The sequence below is a fragment of the Macaca nemestrina genome, chromosome 12, assembly GCF_043159975.1.
Source record: "Macaca nemestrina isolate mMacNem1 chromosome 12, mMacNem.hap1, whole genome shotgun sequence".
NCBI lineage: Eukaryota > Metazoa > Chordata > Mammalia > Primates > Cercopithecidae > Macaca > Macaca nemestrina.
The window spans coordinates 75,780,613-75,800,745 of NC_092136.1; the positions used below are offsets into that span (position 1 = coordinate 75,780,613).

General features: G+C 49.2%; 1 protein-coding gene and 1 long non-coding RNA gene across 4 annotated transcripts; one reads left to right on the plus strand and one right to left on the minus strand.

Moving 5' to 3' along the window:
• Positions 1-1,599: 1,599 nt before the first annotated feature.
• On the plus strand, positions 1,600-3,350 carry LOC139357348 (uncharacterized). The gene is made up of 3 exons (XR_011610340.1): positions 1,600-1,758; positions 2,032-2,112; positions 2,850-3,350. It is a non-coding gene; the product is annotated as an uncharacterized lncRNA (long non-coding RNA).
• Positions 3,351-11,593: 8,243 nt separating this feature from the next.
• On the minus strand, positions 11,594-16,164 carry LOC105468786 (uncharacterized). 3 transcript variants are annotated; one of them, XR_011610342.1, is made up of 5 exons: positions 15,871-16,164; positions 14,082-14,160; positions 13,421-13,481; positions 12,268-12,907; positions 11,594-11,726 (listed from the first exon to the last, which is right to left on the minus strand). XR_011610342.1 is itself a non-coding variant. In XM_011719138.2 (4 exons), exons 1-4 carry the CDS (start codon positions 15,893-15,895, stop codon positions 11,611-11,613), a joined length of 354 nt encoding a protein of 117 aa, XP_011717440.2. In that variant the 5' UTR covers positions 15,896-16,164; the 3' UTR covers positions 11,594-11,610. The 3 variants fall into 3 exon arrangements, 1 of the variants encoding a protein (XP_011717440.2); XM_011719138.2 differs by lacking the exon at positions 13,421-13,481 and having other exon boundaries at positions 12,268-12,397; positions 15,867-16,164; XR_011610341.1 differs by having other exon boundaries at positions 12,268-14,160.
• Between the last annotated feature and the right edge of the window lie 3,969 nt (positions 16,165-20,133).

Sequence of the window (20,133 nt, forward strand, 5' to 3'; positions counted from 1 at the left end):
TGTCCAAAATATTAAAAAGTAACACCTTCAACTGGTTGGCATCAGTTAAACCAAATTCCAATCAAAAGCCCGTGCACAGAATTGAAAATTGCACCTTGTGATTTAGTAAGTACAGTCAAGAATGCACATCCTCCATGTGGCACTTCGGCCCTTTGTGAGATATATTTTTTCAACTACAATAACCATTAAGCCAAGTGAAAAGATACATGGAATTTAGTACCAGATTCTCAAATGAGTGTAGCCCTTTATTTTATTTTTTAATTTATTAATTAAATTGCATTAATTTAATTAATTTATTGCATTAATTTAATTAATTTAATTAATTTATTAATTTATTAATGCAAGATTTTATTTAAAAATGGAGCATTCTTAATTGCAATTTTTAGAAATAATGTATTTAGAGCAAAAGGCTTTTTAATACCATTAAATAAAATGAAAATAAAACTTTTAAAATGATATTACTTATTTAATCTTTCTCTCATTCTTTTTCCAGTGTCTATTATTGGCGTATGTTTTCAAATTTATCCAAGCATTTGTGTGGCAGCACATGTATATAATTTATAAATAAACACACGCATATATTGGATTGATGGTATGCATTTTTTTTTACTGATAGGAGAATGAGATTCAGCCACAGCTGAGCATGACGGGCAAGTTAGGGAGGAACTCAGGAGGTGAGGGCCAGGATCCACTTGAGGCCACCTCCAAAACTGGAGGTTGGGAGTCTAGAGGTTTCACAGGGAACCTCTTGGCGACTCCTGTTGGGCCCAGGAGTCTATGGTCTAGAGGAGAGGCTAGGCTTTGATCCGGACATGGCCCAGGAGGGAGCCAGAGCTGGGCCCAGGGTCGAAGACAAGGAAGAGTGGAGGAGGGGACTCCAGAGGCTTTCTGGAGAAGGCAGAATTAAGTGCAGGCTGTGGTGATGGATGGGATGAGAGGGTGAGGAGAGCATGGGAGGCACCCATGCTGCTGCCCAAGACACTGTAGCATGTGTCAGGGTGGTGGAAGTGTCCTCACTGAAATGGGTCATGATGTGGAGGGGAAGGAGCAGTTTTCCAGGGACCATTCAGTTTTAGGTATGATCTGGATCCATGCAGGAGAAATCAGGATACCAGGGGCTCAGGGAGAGAGAGAAGCCAAGGACTCAACTTCCTCTCTATTCTCCCCACAGGGTTACATGTCCCCAAAGGCAAAGACAGGGCCTCCTCCTATCCTATACTCCTCTCACATCCCCACTGAGCCAGGGAGGGCTCACCATAAGCGCTCAATGCCAGCAGCCAGTTTGGGGTGGGCAAGGGCCCAGGTCCCAGGCCACAGAAACTGAAGGTCGCCCTGGTAACAGGCCCTGTTATGATGCTTCAGGGAGCCAGGGGGCTGTTAGTCAGAGCCATGCAGGAAGGGGCCATTATGTCCCCTCCTGCCCTGGAGGCCTGGCAGACCAAATCTGGACATGCCTGGGAGTGGCCCAAGGACAGGTCACTGTCTGGCCTGACCCTGGCTGCTGGTCAAAGGGGACAGCTTGGTCCCACAGAGGCTCCCAGTGGGGATCTGGGTCCAAAAATCAGTCTACTGTCCATTAACAAACCGTGATGGGGATGACAGGCAAATCAGACCTGACCCTCAGTGGGGGAAGAGGGTTTCCTGTCTGTCACATGAGATGGGATATCAGGGGTGGCACCAGCACAGCTCTGGCTCAGCCTTCCAGACACACCTCAGCCCTTGACGAGGTCTGCTTGGGAGCTCCCTGCACTGATGCCAGTAAGATGGCCAGGGTTCCCACATTTCAGGACTCCTTGTGGGGATCGCTTCAGAGCCACAGGGGAAAGGCAGCCCCTTCTGACCTGGCTGGAATATTCCAGCATACCTTGGGATAGACAGTCCCTCTTTTTCCTGGGCCTCAGTTTCCCTGTGGTATGTCAGCAGATTACTTAGGGCACCTGCCCCTGCAAGCCCCCACTGTGTCCACACTGAGCCACACCCATGCCACATGGCCTCACTGCCACATCTTTGCGCATGCTGTTCTGTCTGCAGGGGATGCCCTCTCCCTTGGGCTTGCCAGTATCATCCTGTGCTTCCTTCCCACAGCCTTGCTGTAACGTCACTTCCGGGCTGGTGAGTTTGATCCTTCTGTTGCGGGACCTGTGACTAAGGCGGCGGGAGGCCTGGGGCCCAGCCCTCCATGAGCAGGCCTCCTTCACCCCTCCTCACTAAGAGTGAGAGAACCCATTGGATCACTGTCTCCAGGCAGGGGTCCCTTCCCTGCTGTGCCCATCCCCCCAACACACACACACACACACACGCACACACACATGTGTCCTCCGGGCATCCCCAGGGGAAGATGCAGAGTCTCAGAAGGACTGGCATGCCCCTACTCGCTGCACAGCCTCAGAGGAGCCACGTGCGCTCCTTGAGTCTCCATTTCCCGTTGGTAGAAGGAGGGCAGGGAGTGACAGGCAGGGATTGACCAACAGGAAGACACACCACGGCAGAGCTAGCGCCCGCGCTTCTGATTACTTTTAAGGAATGGTTATTTTTATTCTAAATGTGGGCATCTCTTGCTGGCTCTTTTAGGCTGTTTGATTAATACTCATGAGTCACACCCCACTCCCCTTGACCCTCTTGTGGGTTGGAGGAGCTGAAGGGGGGTGGGGATGAGAGGCCAAGCCCCCCGGGAACCTGCCCTCAGCATGAATGGCAGGAAACTCAGCAGCAACAGCAGGGCAGACCTGAATCACTCAGCCCTTTCCAGCCCCGGGGAGCTCTGATAATAGACCCGGGAGCCCTTCCAAGAAGCAGCCTAGGGCACAGGCATAGGCAAACAGGCCCCATTTGTAATCCTGCCACTGCAGGCCCCTGCCTTTTTCCTGATCCTCCCTCCGAGAATCTTACTATTCACGATCGAAACTGTCTCTGCCCGCCCTGTGGTTCCCCCTGCCACATGCTTGCTCAAGTTGTTCCTGGACTGCCTTCTCCAGCCTTCTGGGACCAGCCACTGCCTCCAGGAAGTGTTCCTGGGCTCCTCCACCTGGAAAGGACTTTTCCTCAGCACCCTGTGGGTGTCACTTTTAAGGCCCCAAATAAGGGCTCCAACTCAGGGTGCACTGCGGACCAGCGGCTGGGCCCTTCACCGGCGTCATCACATTTCCGTCTATTTATAGACGAGGAAACTGAGGCTCCGAAAGGCTGCATAACTTGCCTTTGATAATTTGCAAAGCTAGGATTCAAGACAAGGTGACACAGAAGCCCGTGCAGTTTCCGCAAACCCCAGGTACACTCCCACATCCATACCCTCCCTGAGTGAAGATGAATGAAGTTAATGTCCTGAAGGAAAGCTGAGCTTAAAATAAAAATCAAAACAAACCCAAAGTTGCCAGTGACTCTCCTAAGTTCTTTTCTCCAAACTGCTAATGTTAGACATCTCTTTTTCCAGGAGAAGTATATTTCCTAAAACAAGGCGCTGCCAGTGAACTCACAGACCCAAGAGGAAGACGGAAGTCAACTATCTCCTCTTTCATGACCCTGGGTCGGCTTCTTCATGGGGAACCCTTTTGGCAACTCCTGTTGGGCCCAGCTGACAAGAGACATTAATAATCCCAGTACTAGGGACATTAATAATCACTGTCCCATTCACATGATAACTCCATGATGGACAGAGAACTGAGGTCTTTGCCTCAGTTCATCCTTACAACAGCTCAGCGATATGGGTACTGTTGTCCTATGTCACTGGGCTAGGGGGTAGGGCAAACTGAGGCTCAGAGAGGCTGGTCAGTGACCCAACAGACCTGCCTAAGGTTCATACTCTTAACCTTCCAACCAGGGATCTCCCCTCCCTTCCTTTCCCAGGGCAGTCCCTCGCGCTATGGCCAGGAGACCTCTGCCTGGGGGAAGCATTAAGGCTCTTGCCAGGGACCTGCATAGTGGGTGGGCCTCCCTCAGGGTTTTCCCTTTTCTAGCGGCCACAGAGCTTGGCTGACCTCGGCACCTCCTGGGCTGGCCCTGCTCCTGTGCTCACAAGAACTGTGGTATCCTATTAGCATACTGGTGGCTAAGAAGGACAGAGCCTGAACTTGGAGTCAAGAGCCTGGGGTTTGAATCCGTGCTCTGCCACTTATTTGCCATGACCTTGGATGAGTTGCTCACCTCTGTAAGCCTCTGAGGGACTGTCTACCAGGTGAAATGAGGGCATTGTGGGGACAGGAGCGGAAGTACAGTGGGCCTTGCTGGAAGTGAGCTGGGTCTGAGAGGGGTGGAGGGGTGGGTGAGAGGAAGCTTGGCCCAGGAGACAGGGCCATTCCAGGTCTAGGTCTGGAAGCCGAGGACGAGGGGCATGAAAGCAAGGACATGCTGTGCTCATCTGTGCAGGAAACTTTAGGGAGCACCCCCTTCCTGTGGGTAGAAAAAGAAAGAGCTTTGCCCTTTGGAATTTGCCCCTGTGTCTCCCCCCACACCACAAGACACAGACCTCCAGCATTTGGGCTGAATTAAGAGCGTCAGACATCAGCTGCTTCTGAATCACGGGCTGCTCCAAGCCAGGAGAGCACGTAGGGCATATCCTGAAGGGAGGTTTTCACACTGTGTCCAGCAGGCTCTGGAGGACTTCCGAAAGAAGGGACTCTGGGCCCCACCCTACCTTCACTCACACATGTCCCTTTATTATCTTTGCAAACTGGGGTCCTTTTATTTCAAGTAAAGAGTGGGGTCTGTATCCAAATAGAGAAACAGAGAAAAACCACCCCTGGATCCAAGGCTCTCATTTTATAGAGTTCAGGAGAAGTCACACAGCCAGACAGTGGGAGGGCAGGATTAGAATCCTGTCTGTCCAGCTCACACATGCATGCATGCCTTTATTGACTAATTCAAAAAGTAGGTATCAAATGCCCTCCCTGTGACAGGCATGATACTGACCAGGAGGATTCTGTGGAAGCCAAAATAGACAGGGTCCCTATTCTCACAGTTCACAGTCTAAGAAGATGACACTGATTAATAACAGCTCACACATTGGCACTTATTACCATATGCCATGTCCTTTACATGTATGAACTCTTGTGATTACCCTATGAGATTAGTAAGTCCTCAGTTTGCACAGGAGGAAATTGAGGTACTGATAGGTGAAACAATATGCCTACAGACAAGCAGCTAGAAAGCAGCAGAGTTGGGATTTGAACCTTTACTATCTGGCTCCAGAGTATGTGTTCATTTCTACTCCATTATATAGATCGGTGTGATTTAGAATCTATGGTGTTTTCTATGTGTTTTACTTATATACAGGGGAACCTGGCTAAGCTGAGGTCAGGGTAGGGAGAGGTGTCAGCAAAGGCTTCCCTGAGGAAGTGATGTTATTTTAAAATGGAAGGACAACACTTACAGGCAATTGATTTTCAACAATGGTGTCAAGACCATTCAGTAGTGTTTGCAATAAATGATACTGGGACAATTGGATATCCACATGAAAAATAATAAATCTGATCCTCTACCTCACACCATATACAAGCATTAACTGAAAATATATTGAAGGCCTAAATGTAAGAACTAAAACTATAAAACTCCCAGAAACTTAGAAGAAACTAAGACTCTATACAACTCTTAAAGCTAAAAGACACTAAAACTCTATAAAACGCTAAAAACTTAAAAGAAGACATAGTTGTAAATCTTTGTGACTTTGGATTAGGCACTGGTTTCTAGGATATAATACCGAAAGCACAAACAACAAAAGAAAAAAAAGATACATCGTATATCATCAAAATTAAAAAGTTTCATGCTTCAAAGAATACCACCAAGAAAGTAAAAGCAAAACTCACAGAATGAGAAAAAACTTTGCAAGCCATGTGTCCAGTAAGAGACTTGTATCTAGAATATATAAAGAACATTTACAACTCAGTAATAAAAAGACAAATAACCCAATTAAAAATGGGCAGAGCCTCTAAAGAATATGTACAAGTGGTCAATAAGCACATGGAAAGCTGTTCACCATCACTAGCCATCAGAGAAATGTTATAATGAAATACCACTTCATGCCCACTACAATGGCTGTCATTAAAAAGATGGACAATAAAAAGTGTTGATGAGGATATAAAGAAACTGGAACCCCAGCAGGCGCATGGGCATGTAAAATAGTGCAACCTCTGTGGAAAACCATCTGGCAATTCCTCAAAAGGTTAAACATAGTTACCCTATGACAAAGCAATTCTACTCCTAGGAATATACCCAAGAGAAATAAAACATATACCACACAAAAACTTGGACATGAGCATGCATAGCAGCATTATTCATCATAGCTAAAAAGTGGAAACATCCCAAATGGCCATGAGCTGATGAACAGTTCAATAGAATGTGGTATCATTCATGCAATGGAATATTATTTGGTAACAAAAAGCAACAAGTACTGACATATGCTACAACATGGGTGGACCTTGAAAACATGATGCTAAGTGAAAGAAGTCAATCAAAAAGAATACATATTGTGTAATCCCATTTATACAAAATGTCCAGAATACGCAAATCTATAGAGGCAGAAATTAGATGAATGATTGCCTAATTGGGCACTTGGGGGACTGACTGCTAATGAGTATGGGATTTTAGGGGTGGAGAGGTGATAGAAATGTTCTAAAATTGATTGTGGTGATGGTTACTCAGCTCTGTGAGTATACTAAATCACTGAACTATACACTTTTAATAAAAGAATTGTGTGATATAGGAATTATATATCAACAAGCTGTTATTTTTTTTTTTTTTTTTTTTTTTTTTGAGACGGAGTCTTGCTCTGTCGCCGAGACTGGAGTGCAGTGGCCGGATCTCGGCTCACTGCAAGCTCCGCCTCCCGGGTTTACGCCATTCTCCTGCCTCAGCCTCCCGAGTAGCTGGGACTACAGGCACCCGCCACCTCGCCCGGCTATTTTTTTGTATTTTTTACTAGAGACCGGGTTTCACCGGGTTAGCCAGGATGGTCTCGATCTCCTGACCTCGTGATCCGCCCGTCTCGGCCTCCCAAAGTGCTGGGATTACAGGCTTGAGCCACCGCGCCCGGCCCAAGCTGTTATTTTTAAAATGTGGAAGGATGAAGAGGCACTACCTATGAACATGGAAGGGGCTGGGATTTGGAGAGCGCCTTCTAAACTAAGGGAACTACACGTACAAAGGCCCTGTGGCTGGGAGTTTGGGGTGGTTAAGAAAGCAAAAGAGACCAGGTGACAGGAGCTCACAGGGAAAAAAAAAAGAGAGAGAGAGAGAGAGGAGAGAAGAGGCTGGAGAGCCAGCCAGACCAGCCCATCCAGGGCCTTGAGGACCAAAGCAGGGCCTCAGGTGCACACCAAGGTCGGGGAGCAGAGTGAGGTTCTTACCACAGTGCAGGTGGTGGCACACGGCTCCTCATGCCCAGCCTGTCCCACCCTTCCCCTCTTTCTGACCTCACTCATCTGTCTGGGGAAGCCCTGGCATAAGATGTGAGTTCCGGAGGAACTGCAGGGATCTCTTGTCAGAAGTCTTCATGGAGGACGGGCTTTGTGGCAGAGCTGAGGTTGAAGTGCCACCTCTGCCACTCGCTGAGTGACTTTGGCAGGCTCTATCCTCTTTCCCAGAGCCCTGGTTTCTGCATCTGCGCAGTGACCTATTCCACCTTCCAACAGGGCCATGCTAAGGAAGGTCCATGCCATGGTGTGCAGCGCTTTGTAAAGAAAGTCTAAAAGGTCATCATCTGTCTGCGCCAGCTGGCTTCTTTCTGAATTCCAGGGTCTGCTGATGGGCTGGGCTGTTGCACCCCCTCTCTGGGGCTGATGGGGTTTACTGCAGAGCTGGCTGTAATCCTGAGGTTGGAAAAATGTCTCCCAGGCCTGTGGGTGGCTCCTTCCCAACTCCAGGACGCTGGGCAGGGGGCAGGGGGAGGGAATGGGAAAGCTGGGAGCAGACAGGCTGTGTCCTTAGCCTAGGATGTGACTAATTAGATGGTGAGGCAGGGTGAGTGTGGACTCCTTGGACAGGAGCAAAGTCTGGGGCCTTCGCAGCTGGAATCTGTTCACTTGTGCTTTGAACAAACACAGAGGCCTTCTTTGCAACTTTAGGAATCATTCCAGCCTGATACATGCTCCAAACTGGAAGAGGCACTGAGGCCCAGAGGTGGGGAGGCCTTGTGTAAGGCCATATGGTCAGTAACGGGCAGAGGAAAACAAAAAAGCCAGAAAAGTCAGAAAGGGGAGGGGGCTGGCGATCCTTTGGTACAGCCTCCACACTGCACACACAGAACAGAAGCCCACAGAGCTTAGATCGCCACAATGATAGGGACAGGCCAGCCTGCGGGCACACGCTTTCTGCTGTCCCCAACCCCTGAGGCCTCTTCTTCAGACCCCTGAGAAGAGGATGCCTTGGGCATCTTCCCAAAGTCCCATTCCTGGTCCTAGTCATCCCTCCTGACACTCCCCTGCAACGGCCCCTCCCACTGTTCCTCCACCTTTGCCTGGCCTGAAGTCTGGATCCCCAGGGTGAGGGCTGAGCCGTGGCCTTCGCTGGCCTTGAGCCCAGGATCTGGCCGCCATATGATAATGCTTGGTGTGCCCTCAACAGAACCCATTACCTTGTTCTACTCCTGACCCTCTGGTATCTGTCAGTGATGTACTCCATCCCCCACTTTGTGCCCAAGCCAGCTAGACACCTGGGGGTCACCTGCCTCTCCCACCTTCCCCTGACAGCCACCCACTTCCCAAGGCCTCCCTTCCTCTCTGAGATAGCCCCTGCCTGCCCACCGCCCTTGCCTGGGTTCAGGCCTCCTTTCTCTCCTGCATCCCCAGCAGCCTCTCCATTCCAACCTCTTCACAGGAGTCAGAGACACTGTGGAAACATGGTTCCGCTTGTACCCCTCCTCTCCTCAATACCGTTTCATGGTTCCCCAGCACCTTCAGAGCAAAGCCGAAGCTCCTCAGCCTGGAGTTCAAGGCCTTTCTTAATGTTCTGCTGGCTCCTGTTGACCCTGTGAGCGGCCATGCTGCAGATGTTCCCATTGTGTGCTGTTTCCAACAGGGCAGACTTGGTCCTCACCTGCCAGCCTTTGTCCCCCATCTCCCTCCATCCCAGGCTCTTTTCTCCTCCTCTTTCTGGGCTGCGTGGTAACCACCCACTCACTCTTCAAGGATCAGTTCCCCAAAGATTTCCGCACAGGTGGCACACGGAGCCGGGTGTAGACTTAACTGAGCTCCTGTGACGCTGGACATACTGCCCCCATCCCCAGTCTGGGAGTGCCTCAGGCCCCGGCCAGGTTTTCCTGGGCTCAGAAACAAAGCATAGAAGGAAGGAAGGGAGTGGAAAGGAAGGCACTTATTCTAGGTCCTTGCTCAAGCGCCTCCTCTCCTAGAAACTCCTAGACAGATGGCGTCTCCTGTCACTGCCACCCAGACACTCGTGACGCAGTTGCAGGCTAACTCACACCACAGAGTGACTCGTGTTGACACGGCCTCTGGAATGGCGGAGCTGCAAGCCCATTTAGGCCACACTGATGCACAGATGGTGAAGTGAGGCCCAGAGACGAGCAGGCAGGACTGACTGTTACTCAGTAGGCTGGAGCCGAGCCAGGATTTCAATTCTTATCCGTCGGACTGCAAACCCCATGCTCTTTCCCATGAACCGGCTGTCTGCCTCTGTCTGGACCCTGAGAGCCCATCGTGGGGGCAGCAGAGCCCAGAGCCTCACCTGGGCCCATAGGAGCTGCAAGCTCCAGGCCCAGGCACAACACAGCAGGCCCAAAGTCCTTGTGGGGTTCTGGGGTGGAGGCAGCAGGGACTGAGCCTTTGCAGGGCATTCACTCTGCACCCAATCCTTCCCAGGCCTTGTCTCGGTAAAGCTCACTCCAGCTCAGCCACACAGAGGTCACTCTAGGATTCCACCCCCCACTCCCAGTCCCTCCCTGACCTCAGCCCTCATTATGCTGTCCACAGAGCCAGGCCTCTTGGGCTTGATTCTCAGCCCTGCCACTTACTTGCTTCGGGAACAAAGTGCCTTAAGCTCCCTGTGCCTCAATTTCCTCCTCCATGATAATGTTGGGAGACGATAGGGTTATTGTGGGAATGAAATGAGTCAATACGTGTAAATCACTTAGAACAATGGCAGGGGGTAAGTGCTCTAAGGCAAGCCTCACCATCACCACCACCACCATCATCATCATCATTTTACTTGTTTGTCTGTCTTGGCCCACTGGACAGTGGACTCCAGAGGGATATGTTTTCCGGACTCTGCTTCTCCCCAGTGCCCAGCCCTCAGCCTAGCCAGCAGGGGGACTTACTGCATATTTGTGTGAGGACAAACTTTCGGCGAGTGAAGGGAACAGACTTGCTCTAGGTCACCCAGGTCCACTACCACGGACCATGTTTCCCTCGGTCTCCGGGCAGGGCGGGCACTGTGTTGCACATACACGGGGCATATCGGCCAAGATGGCATTAACAGAAAGGGCTCCTCGAGGACTCTCGAAATCTCAGTGTGACTTAAAGGAAAAATATGCCCCAGGTGTTAGAGAAGAGGGCGCTGGGGCTGGCCCTCCCATCTCATGCATTTGCAGGGCTGCAGAAAGGGAGTGGGGAGGAAGGTGGGGCCTGGCTGGGGGAAGGCCTACCCCACTGCGTCTGCTTTGTGTCTTCCTAGGGCGGGTGCGTTGCATCCAGGGCTGTGTGGAGGGAGAGTTTACATTACCAAGTACCTTAGACAAGGGTGGCTGATAACGTCTCTGGTCTGGGAGCTTCTGCAGTGACTTTATAGATAGCGCCAGGCTGGCCTGGGCTGAGGAGAGAAGGGGAGGGGACCTTATGGTATCTGAGAAGCCTCAGAGCTCATGCTTAGGTGCGGCTGTGCCCACCTGGCTCTGAGGTCCCTGGCCCAGCTCCTGCTGCCGTACCCTCCACCCCCCAACCCCATTCACCCTTGACCAGCTTCTGCCTGGGCCTGCCCAGCCACACTCTGCAGCCTCCCATGTCTTGGTCAGTCTGTGAGCCACCTGAGGACAGGTCTTCCTCAGGAACCTGCACAGAGTTGGACACCTCACTTTTAGCATCCGGCCTAGACTTATTTCCTCCCAGGCTCCCTGAAAACCTGCTCCTCCTCTCTCCCTCCCAGTCAGAGACTGGGGCAACATCTTTAACCCCTTCCTTTTTCCCAAACCTCATGTCCCTGCGTCCACTTAATGAGCACTCACTATGTTCCAGGCACTTTATTAAATCCCCCCAAGACCCCTCAGGGGCACTATTATAATTCCCATCTGACACAGAGGGATTTGTCATACAGCATTGGTGACTTGCCTTAGGGCACCCATCTGAAAGGCACAGAGCTGGGCTTTGAGCTTAGTTTGGAAGGCACAGTTGTGGGTGGAAGGACTGACTCCAGGTTCTATCTGCGGTGTGGGGATGAAGCATGGGTGGGAGAGCTTGCCTGTACCTGGGGAGAGTTGCAGAGGAAGAGGGGGGCTATTCCTGTTACCTAGCGCTGCGTACCAAGCCTCTCTGAAAATTAGTGCTTGAGACAATGACATTTAGTTTGTTCTCAAGTCTGCATTTGTGCAGGGCTCAGAGAGGATGGTTCATCTCTGCTCCTCTGGGCATTATCTGGGATGCACTGGAAACTGAAATCATTTGAAGAGTTGGTTTATTCATATGTCTGGCAGCTGAAGCTTGGGCTGTCGGCCAGAACATCTATAGTGGCCTCTGCATGTAGCTTGGGCTTCCTCAAAATATGGTGTCTGAGTCCCAAGGGCAAGCATGCTGAGAGAAAGACAGAGACAGAAAGATAGACAGACAGACGGGTGGCGGCTGTACCACATTTTACGTTTAGCCTAGGAAGTTTTCATGTCACTTCTGTCACATTCTTTTCATGGAGGCCATCTCAAAGGCATGCCCAGTTTCAAGGGGAAGAGCAATGGACTCCATCTCCTGATGGGGAATGACAAGTCTCCAGGGTGTAGAATTAGGAACACTCCTGAGATCTTTTTGGGGAAATTTCAGTTTGCCATAGGGACCTCCTCTCCTGGCCTCTCCTGGGTGGTTCCACTTCCCTGACTTGGCAGGACACTTCTGGGAGCTCGACCAATGCTGCTCCTCTCACCCCAGCTTTGGAAGCATAGTCAGTGGGGGGAGGAGCAGAGCCAGTGAGTGGCTGTGTACTGAGCACTGGCTGCATGCCAGGCCTCCCCCAGGTGCTTGTGTGCCTTCTTTCGTTGGATCCCCACCATACTCCTACATCATGTGCAGTGTGGTTCCTATTTTGTCAGTAAGGAAACAGGCTGAAATAGGTGAGGTGACTTACCAAGGCCATCAGGGGTCATCAGGGAGGCCACGTCAGTGTGGCTCTGAAGGTCTTTCTCTTGCCACTGCACAGCTGTCTCCAGGTTCAAGATAGGGAAGACCCCACAGGGAGAGGGATTAAGGATGGTGACCTTAGGATCAGAACAACTTGGGTCCTCAATGAAGCTCCTTAACTTTGAGCAGGTCACTTCATTGCTCTGAGCCTCAGTCTCCTCATGAGTCCAGTGGAGCCATGGCCTCCACATCACAGACGTAAGAAAACATAATGAAATAAAATAATCTTTGCTACAAGCTTGGCACAGCCTCTGGCTCATCATGCATGGGACCCAGGCCACCCAGCCCGTCCCTAGACAGGACCTGCTTGCCTGTGGCGAATGAGCAGATCGGTGGCTGCCTGAGGACCGGGCATGCTGCCACTCACCAAGGGGGAGCCCCTGGGTTCCTGTTGGCTATTTTTAGGACTGTGTGGGCAACCACAGAACCACATGTGGGGTTTACCACCGCTTGGCCAAGCCCGGAAGAATAAGAGAACGCTCCTGATGACAGAGGACAGGCATCTGAGGCGGGATGGGTCTCGCTTCCTTCCCAGCATCTCCAGGTTGACAAAGGCAGAGAGCCTCTCCAAGCCTCAGTTTCCTCATCTATAAAATGGGGATAATAGTAAAAACAATAGCCCACATTTTTGCAGGCCTCACCATGTGCCAGATGCTGGTCAAGCCCTTCATGGGTGTCATCTCATGTGATCTGTGATTCCTGTGAGGGAGGCTGGAAGAGGTGGAAGTTGTTCAGCTAGAAGAGGGGGCAGGAATGGAACCAGGCCTGGCTCTTTTAACCACTCTGCTCCCAGCCTCTCCAAACAGACTAGGGGGTCTCAAGGATTAGTTAAGAGTATGGATGTGGATGTTTTTTTTAAACTGTAAGAGAATGTCAACCAAACAGGTCCAGGGACAGGGATAACATAGGCTAGAAGCTTAGGACTATGCTCCATGGAGACCCCTCCGAAAAAAACAAGCTTTGAAAGCTACTACTGAGAGGTGGACTAAAGACCAGAGGTGGCAGCAAGATTTCCCTGGTCCACAGCAGTTCTCAGAGGAAGGAGCTGCAGACCCAGGCCCACCCACTTCCTCATTCACTTGGGTCCCTGACAAGCTTACCCTTTGGGTCCAGGAAACTGTTCCTGGAAGAGCCACCAGCCATGGTTAGGACTCAGAAGTTCTGTGATTTCCCAAGTGGAAAAGATAAAAAAGGGCAACAGGGCATGTGTGTGTCCACACAGACATTTGCCTGCAACCATATGCACTCACACCACATGAATCACACATGCACACAGGCAAATATACCTATCCACACACTCACAGACCTCCAGGCACACCTGTTCACACACGCACACACATACATACACATCGCACCCAGCCATATTCCTGTATTAAGATGCACCTAGGGAGTATGTACAGACATTACACAAACATCAACACGCATCCCATATGCTTAAATGGATTAGCATAAATACACAATCATGCATCTATGCACAAAGTATAAACACGCACACACACACATATTTACGTGTGCAGTCATCATACTCTTCCATGGATAACAGGTGTATGTACTCAATTCACTTATTATGAAAGGTTGTATACACATTGCGACTCACACAAACACATGCATGCACAGACACACATGGATTACATATGTGCTTAATAACAGTTGGCATGGATCCATAAGCATCTGCATGTATACACCACCACCACGCATCACAGCCATCCGCATCTGCACATGCAAACTCGTGTGCACACGCCTGCATGCACACACTCTTACCTGCACACCTGCAGGCCTGCCCATGCTGCACACGGTGTGTACACCTTGCCTTTTCTGGCTCCTTTGTTGCTGAGCGATCCTGTAGAGGTGCAGAAACACAAACACCTAGTTCCACTTCACCTGAAAACCCCCTACCCCTGGGTGCGTGGGAGGGTGAACCAGATGCCCTCGCTGTGGGGGGCACAGTGGAAAGTATGACCTGAGTTGACTTTTACAATAAGAGCAAAGGTGAGGGGTTTTTCCAGCCGGTTACCTCACTGTGTCGGGGCTGACCAGGGCCGCCCCTGCTAATCCACCTCCTGTGGGCCCCTCCAATTACCCAGGGTGCTCAGGTTCAACACGGACTCAACATCTGCTTAGTTTACTCAGCAGTTAATGTGCTAGAGCCTGGATCCGCCTGTGTGTCAGGTTCTGGGCTGAGGGTTGGGCTGGGGAGATGCGGTGGATCTGGCCTGGCTCATGCAGCTCGAAGGTGGGAGGAGGCCTGGTGGGTGGAGTCTGTGGGAGGCTCTAGGTCAAATCCCTAAAAACGAATCTGCTTGATGACCAGCTTGTCAGCTGATCAGGTTTTCAAATGACCAATTTGCTGAATATACCAAACTTACCAATTTACTATTCACTTTTTCCAAAGTATATAACAATTGTATTGGATAGATTGACACTGGTTTTCATTTCATCTTCATAGTTCATTTTAAGGAATGTTCAGATGGTCAAAAGCTGAGTCAGGGAGTGGTTTCATTCAGTAAAGGCATTTAACATTTGGAACTGCAGAGGGACTTTCTGGGTACATCCACCAAGAACGGGGCATTCTGGGAGCTCTGAAGCAAGACAGGCCTTCAGGGACCACCTGACTCCCTAGTGCCATGTGGCCCGTGTCTGGGTTGTCCTCTGACTGGCTCTGCGTCCTGGGCCAGGCCCCTTCTCCTGTCTGGGTCTCAGTCTCCTGGCTATAAAGAGCTCAGCTTTTGGGCCTTGCTGATGTTTGATGAGACCCTGGAGCTACCTGTGACCTCAGTCTCCGAGCATGGCCAGGGTGCAGGCCATGGGAGCCAGAGAAGGTGCTGACTCTGCTGAGGGCAGCCCAGCCCTGCTTGGAAGTCAAGGCTGTTTTGTTGGTGCCTCTCTCTGAACTGTGACATTTCTGGGTCCTGCCCCAGCCCCAGGCAGTGGGGCCTTGCATGCTCTGTGCGGGGAGCACGGGGCTGCAGAGGGTGGGGCCCGACTAACTTTCCTTTCCTGGTAACACGCTCACTAAGCTCATTTCCTTTTTCTGAAGGGAAATGCCATTGACATCACACCACTGGATTTTCAGTGACGCCAGATGAGAACTCGTGAGCCCTTCGCAGGCAAGAAGGGTGCACGCGTAGGCTGGGCACAGATCTGACTCAGGGCAGATTTGGAGAACCCCTGATCTGAGGCTCCTAGCCCTTGCTTTAGAGATGGGGACCCCTAGGTCAGAGAGGGGTAGAGACATGCCCTGGGTTCCACAGCCAGATAGCAGGGCTGGGGCCAGATCCCAGGCCCCTGCCTCCCAGCCCAGGGCGCTAGATGAAGGGGCCTGACCTGCCCTCTCAACCTATCTTAATAGTGGCACCAACATCCACCAAGTTGCCCCGGCCACAGATGGGTCTCACTGCCCTCCTCCCTCCCAGTACCCTCCTCCTGGCTGCAGCACTCATACTGTCTCCTGCAGTCCATCCCAGGCCACTCCCTGGCTCAGGCCTCCTTGTCTGTCTCCAGGACCCCAGTCCAGGAAATACCTGGCCACTGCTCTGGCCTCCCTACCTACATCCAGGCCTCTCCCTCCAGTCCATCCTCTATTCAGCTGCGTGGGTGACCCGGCTAAAACACAGAGCCCACAGTGTTAGTCCCCAGGGCAACCCTTCCAGGGCTCCTTGGCTGGGCATCCCAGACTCTCCGAGAGTGGCGCTCCCGCCTTCTCCCAGCTGCTGCCCCTGACACGCCTATTTGCTCCCTCAGTGCAGAAGCTGCCTGCCTTCTTCAGAGTGTGCATCCTCTCTGTATTTGCTGCTCCTGCGCCATTTCCTCTTCGGGAACTCCTCCTTCTGCAGGCACATTCCTGTTTTTGCACACTCCTGAGGAAAGCTCACACGTCCCAATCTCCCGTCCCCTGCCTCAGCCTTGGAGGGAAAGTCTAGGTCTTCCTCCCCACCTCCTTGACAGCAGCAAAGACATTTTATTGTGGAAAATTTCAAACACACAACAAAAATAGTGCAAAAACACCGCGGATTCCTCACCCAACTTCGACCCTCACCAACTCAGGCCACTCTTGTTTCATTTCTATCCCCCAACTCCTCCCCACTGGGTTACTCAGAGCAAATTTAAACATCAAATGATTTTATCCACAAATACTGCAAGGAGTCGGGTGCAGTGGCTCATGCCTGTAAATCCCAGCAACTTGGGAGGCTGAGGTGGGCAGATTACTTGAGGCCAGGAGTTCAACATCAGCCTGAGCAACATAGCAAGGCCCTGTCTCAAAATAAATAAATAAATATTGCAGTCTGTATTTCTAAAAGATAAAGGCATGGCCAGAAACCATTATCCTGCCTACATTTTTAATAATAATTTTTTATTATCATTAAATATCTAGTGGTGTTTAAATTTCCTCAATAAACCGGGCGTGGTGGCTCACACTTGTAAAAGCGTGATTACTCCAGATTACTCCAAATCATGCTCGTAAGCGTGATTATTCCCAGAACTTTGGGAGGCTGAGGCAGGAAGTTCACTTGAGCCCTGGAGTTCAAGGCCAGCCTGGGCAACAGAGTAAGACCTCGTCTCCAAATAAAAAAATTCCCCATTGCCTAACAAAGATTTTTTATCGATCTTTTAAAGTTAATTTTTTCAAAATCAGGATCTACACAAGTTCCATACATTGCATTTGATTGTTTTTTCTTAAATCTCTTTCAATCTATTCTCCTTCCTCTCTTTTTGTTTTTTTTTTGTGGGGGGGCGGGGGTTGGTTGTTTTTTTTTTTTTTTTGAATCAAGGTCTAACTCACTCTGTCACCCAGGTAGGTATGCAGAGGCATGATCTTGGCTCATTGTAACCTCCACCTCCTGGGCTCAAGAGATCCTCCCACCTCAGGCTCCTGAGTAGCTGGGACCACAGGCACGCACTACCACACCTGGCTAATATTTTGTAATTTTTGTAGAGACAGGGTTTTGCCATGTTGCCCAGGCTGGTCTCAGACTCCTAAGCTCAAGAGATCTTCCCACCTCACCCTCCCAAAGTGCTGGGATTATAGGTGTGAGCAACTGAGCCTGGTCTCTCCTTATTTTTTATTTTTATTTTGTCTTGAGACACCGTCTTGCTCTGTTCCCCATGCTGGAGGGCAGTGATGTAATCTCGGCTAACTGCAACCTCTGCCTTCCAGGCTCAAGTGATTCAGCCACCTCAGTCTCCCAAGTATTAAGAGCTGTGACTACAGGAATGTGCCACCACACTGGCTAATTTTTTTTTTTTTTTTTTTTTGTAGAGATGGGGTTTTGCCATGTTGCCCAGGCTGGTCTCGAACTCCTGGGCTCAAACGATCCTCCCACCTCGGCCTCCCAAAATGCTGGGATTTCCTATTTAAAAATATATATTTATTTGTTGACTAAGCCCAGTTGTTGATCCCATGTAGTTTTCCACCTTCCCGCTGCATTCCCCCATAGTGTTATTTAACACATTCTTCAGTTTCCTGCCTTTCCCGTAAATTGGTAGTTAGATCTAAACACTTGATTAGACGCAGCGTGTGAGGGAGAATGCTTCACAGGTGGCGTGTCTGCTTTCCTCAGAAGGCACATCATATTTATAATGTTTGGTTGTCTCTCCTTTTGTGCTTTTAGAAGGCTTTGATGATCGCTGCCTACATCTAGTATTTCATTAGAGAATTACAAAACAGTGATGTTTTAATTTTATCATTCTTTCTTCATTTATTAGCTGGAACACTTCTATGGAGAAAAACTTCTCTCCTTGATGCTTTGGTTCCTCTGAGGTACAATTGGTTTAGGAAGGACAGGATTAGTCCTGGCTGATTTCTCCTTTATTTATCAGTTTTCAGAATAATGAGTTGATTCCCTCACAGTCTCTAGAGGTGATCAGGAAAGATTTTTTGATCCTTGGTTTTGTTTTTGTTTTTTAAAATTATTATCTAATATTTTTAAACGCATTTGGAGATTTTCAGTTTATTGCAGTTATTAACCTTGTTATCACTCAAATTGTCCCACCTTTGGCCCACAGAGCTCTCTTGGTCGTCTAAGTCCTTTTGGCCTGACCCTAATAGTGTTTAATACCATCCTGACTTTCTGGTAAAACGAGATGTCCAGGTTTGTCTTGTATGTTTTCTGCCTAGACCTAGAATTAGATAGTTCTTCAAGAACCCTGGTTCTTTTTTATAAGAAGTGGCATTTAGAAACCACAAATCTGGGTGTGAGGTGTGAGGTGTGCTCAGTTGGTCTTTGCTTTTAGACCTTCTCAAGGTGCAGAGCTAGGAAATTTTTTTCTTAAGAAGATATACATCAAGGGTTCATACTGATACTTTGTATGAAACCTTCAACTATAGGGCTTTTACGTAAGTTTTTTGATTTTGTATCTGAATCTCTTTTGTCTAATGCTGAACGTCTTGCTTCCTAACAACATTGACATTATTACTGATTCATTTCTCCTACTTTCTTTCTATATATACATATTATAAAAATATCAGAATAACAATACCAATAGTGGTATTAATAATATGATTACTTGATTACTGAAAGCACTTTATAATTTGTCTGTGATTTTTTTGTCCTTAGAATATATAGCCTACTAGTCAAGCTACCGTCAAGTTACCAGGTTTCTAAATCACTTAAAATAATTCAACTTTGTTCGGTGAAGACACCAGTTCAATACAGATTTATTGATTTCATTTTGCTTTTGATTTGGGGGGATTGCTTTTGACTTTTATTTAGATTTAATTTTGTTTTATTTTTATGTAAAGAATTTATGTAATTTGAAAGCTAACCTATACAATAAGGTATATTCAGAGAAGTCTGGCTTCTACTCCATTCCCTTACCACACTTCCTCCCCACTCCAACAGACAATTGTTTAATTTTATTTTTTATCTTTTAACTGATATTTAATTTTAAAAATACGCATGTATTGTGTATTCCCTCCTTTTTCTTGGATAAAATGATAATGTACTATATGCATTTTAGTCCACTCTGCTTTTCAGTTAACGTTTTACCCAGCCCGGAGGTCACACTGTCAAGGCATGCCGAGATCTTCTTCATTCCTTTTTTTTTTTTTTTTCTTTTTGAGACGGAGTCTTGCTCTGTCACTCGCCTGGAGGGCAGTGGCGTGATCTCTACTCATTGCAACCTCCGCCTCCTGGGATCAAGCAATTCTCCTGCCTCGCCTCCCGAGTAGCTGGGATTACAGGCGTGCGCCACCACACCTGACTAATTTTTTTTTTTTTTTTTTTGAGACAGAGTCTCGCTCTGTCACCCAGACTGGAGTGCAGTGGCCGGATCTCAGCTCACTGCAAGCTCCGCCCCCCGGGTTCACGCCATTCTCCCGCCTCAGCCTCCTGAGTAGCTGGGACTACAGGCGCCCGCCACCGCGCCCAGCTAATTTTTTGTATTTTTAGTAGAGAGGGGGTTTCACCATGGTCTCAATCTCCTGACCTTGTGATCCGCCCGCCTCGACCTCCCAAAGTGCTGGGATTACAGGCGTGAGCCACCGCGCCCGGCCTTTTTTTTTTTTTGTATTTTAATTAGAGACGGTATTTTACCATATTGGCCAGGCTGTTCTCCAACTCGTGACCTTGTGATCCACCCACCTCGGCCTCCCAAAGTGCTGGGATTACAGGCATGAGCCACTGCTTCTGGCCTCATTCCCTTTTCTAGCTACAGAGTTGTCTATTATGTGGTCAAGCAACCCCTATTGATGGACATTTGAGTGGTTTCTAGTTTTTTTACTATTACAAATGATGCTGCCGTGAATAGCTTTATGAATCTGTCTTCTCTTATTTTTGCCAAGATGGGATTGCCAGGGTAAAGGGTAAATTCAAAT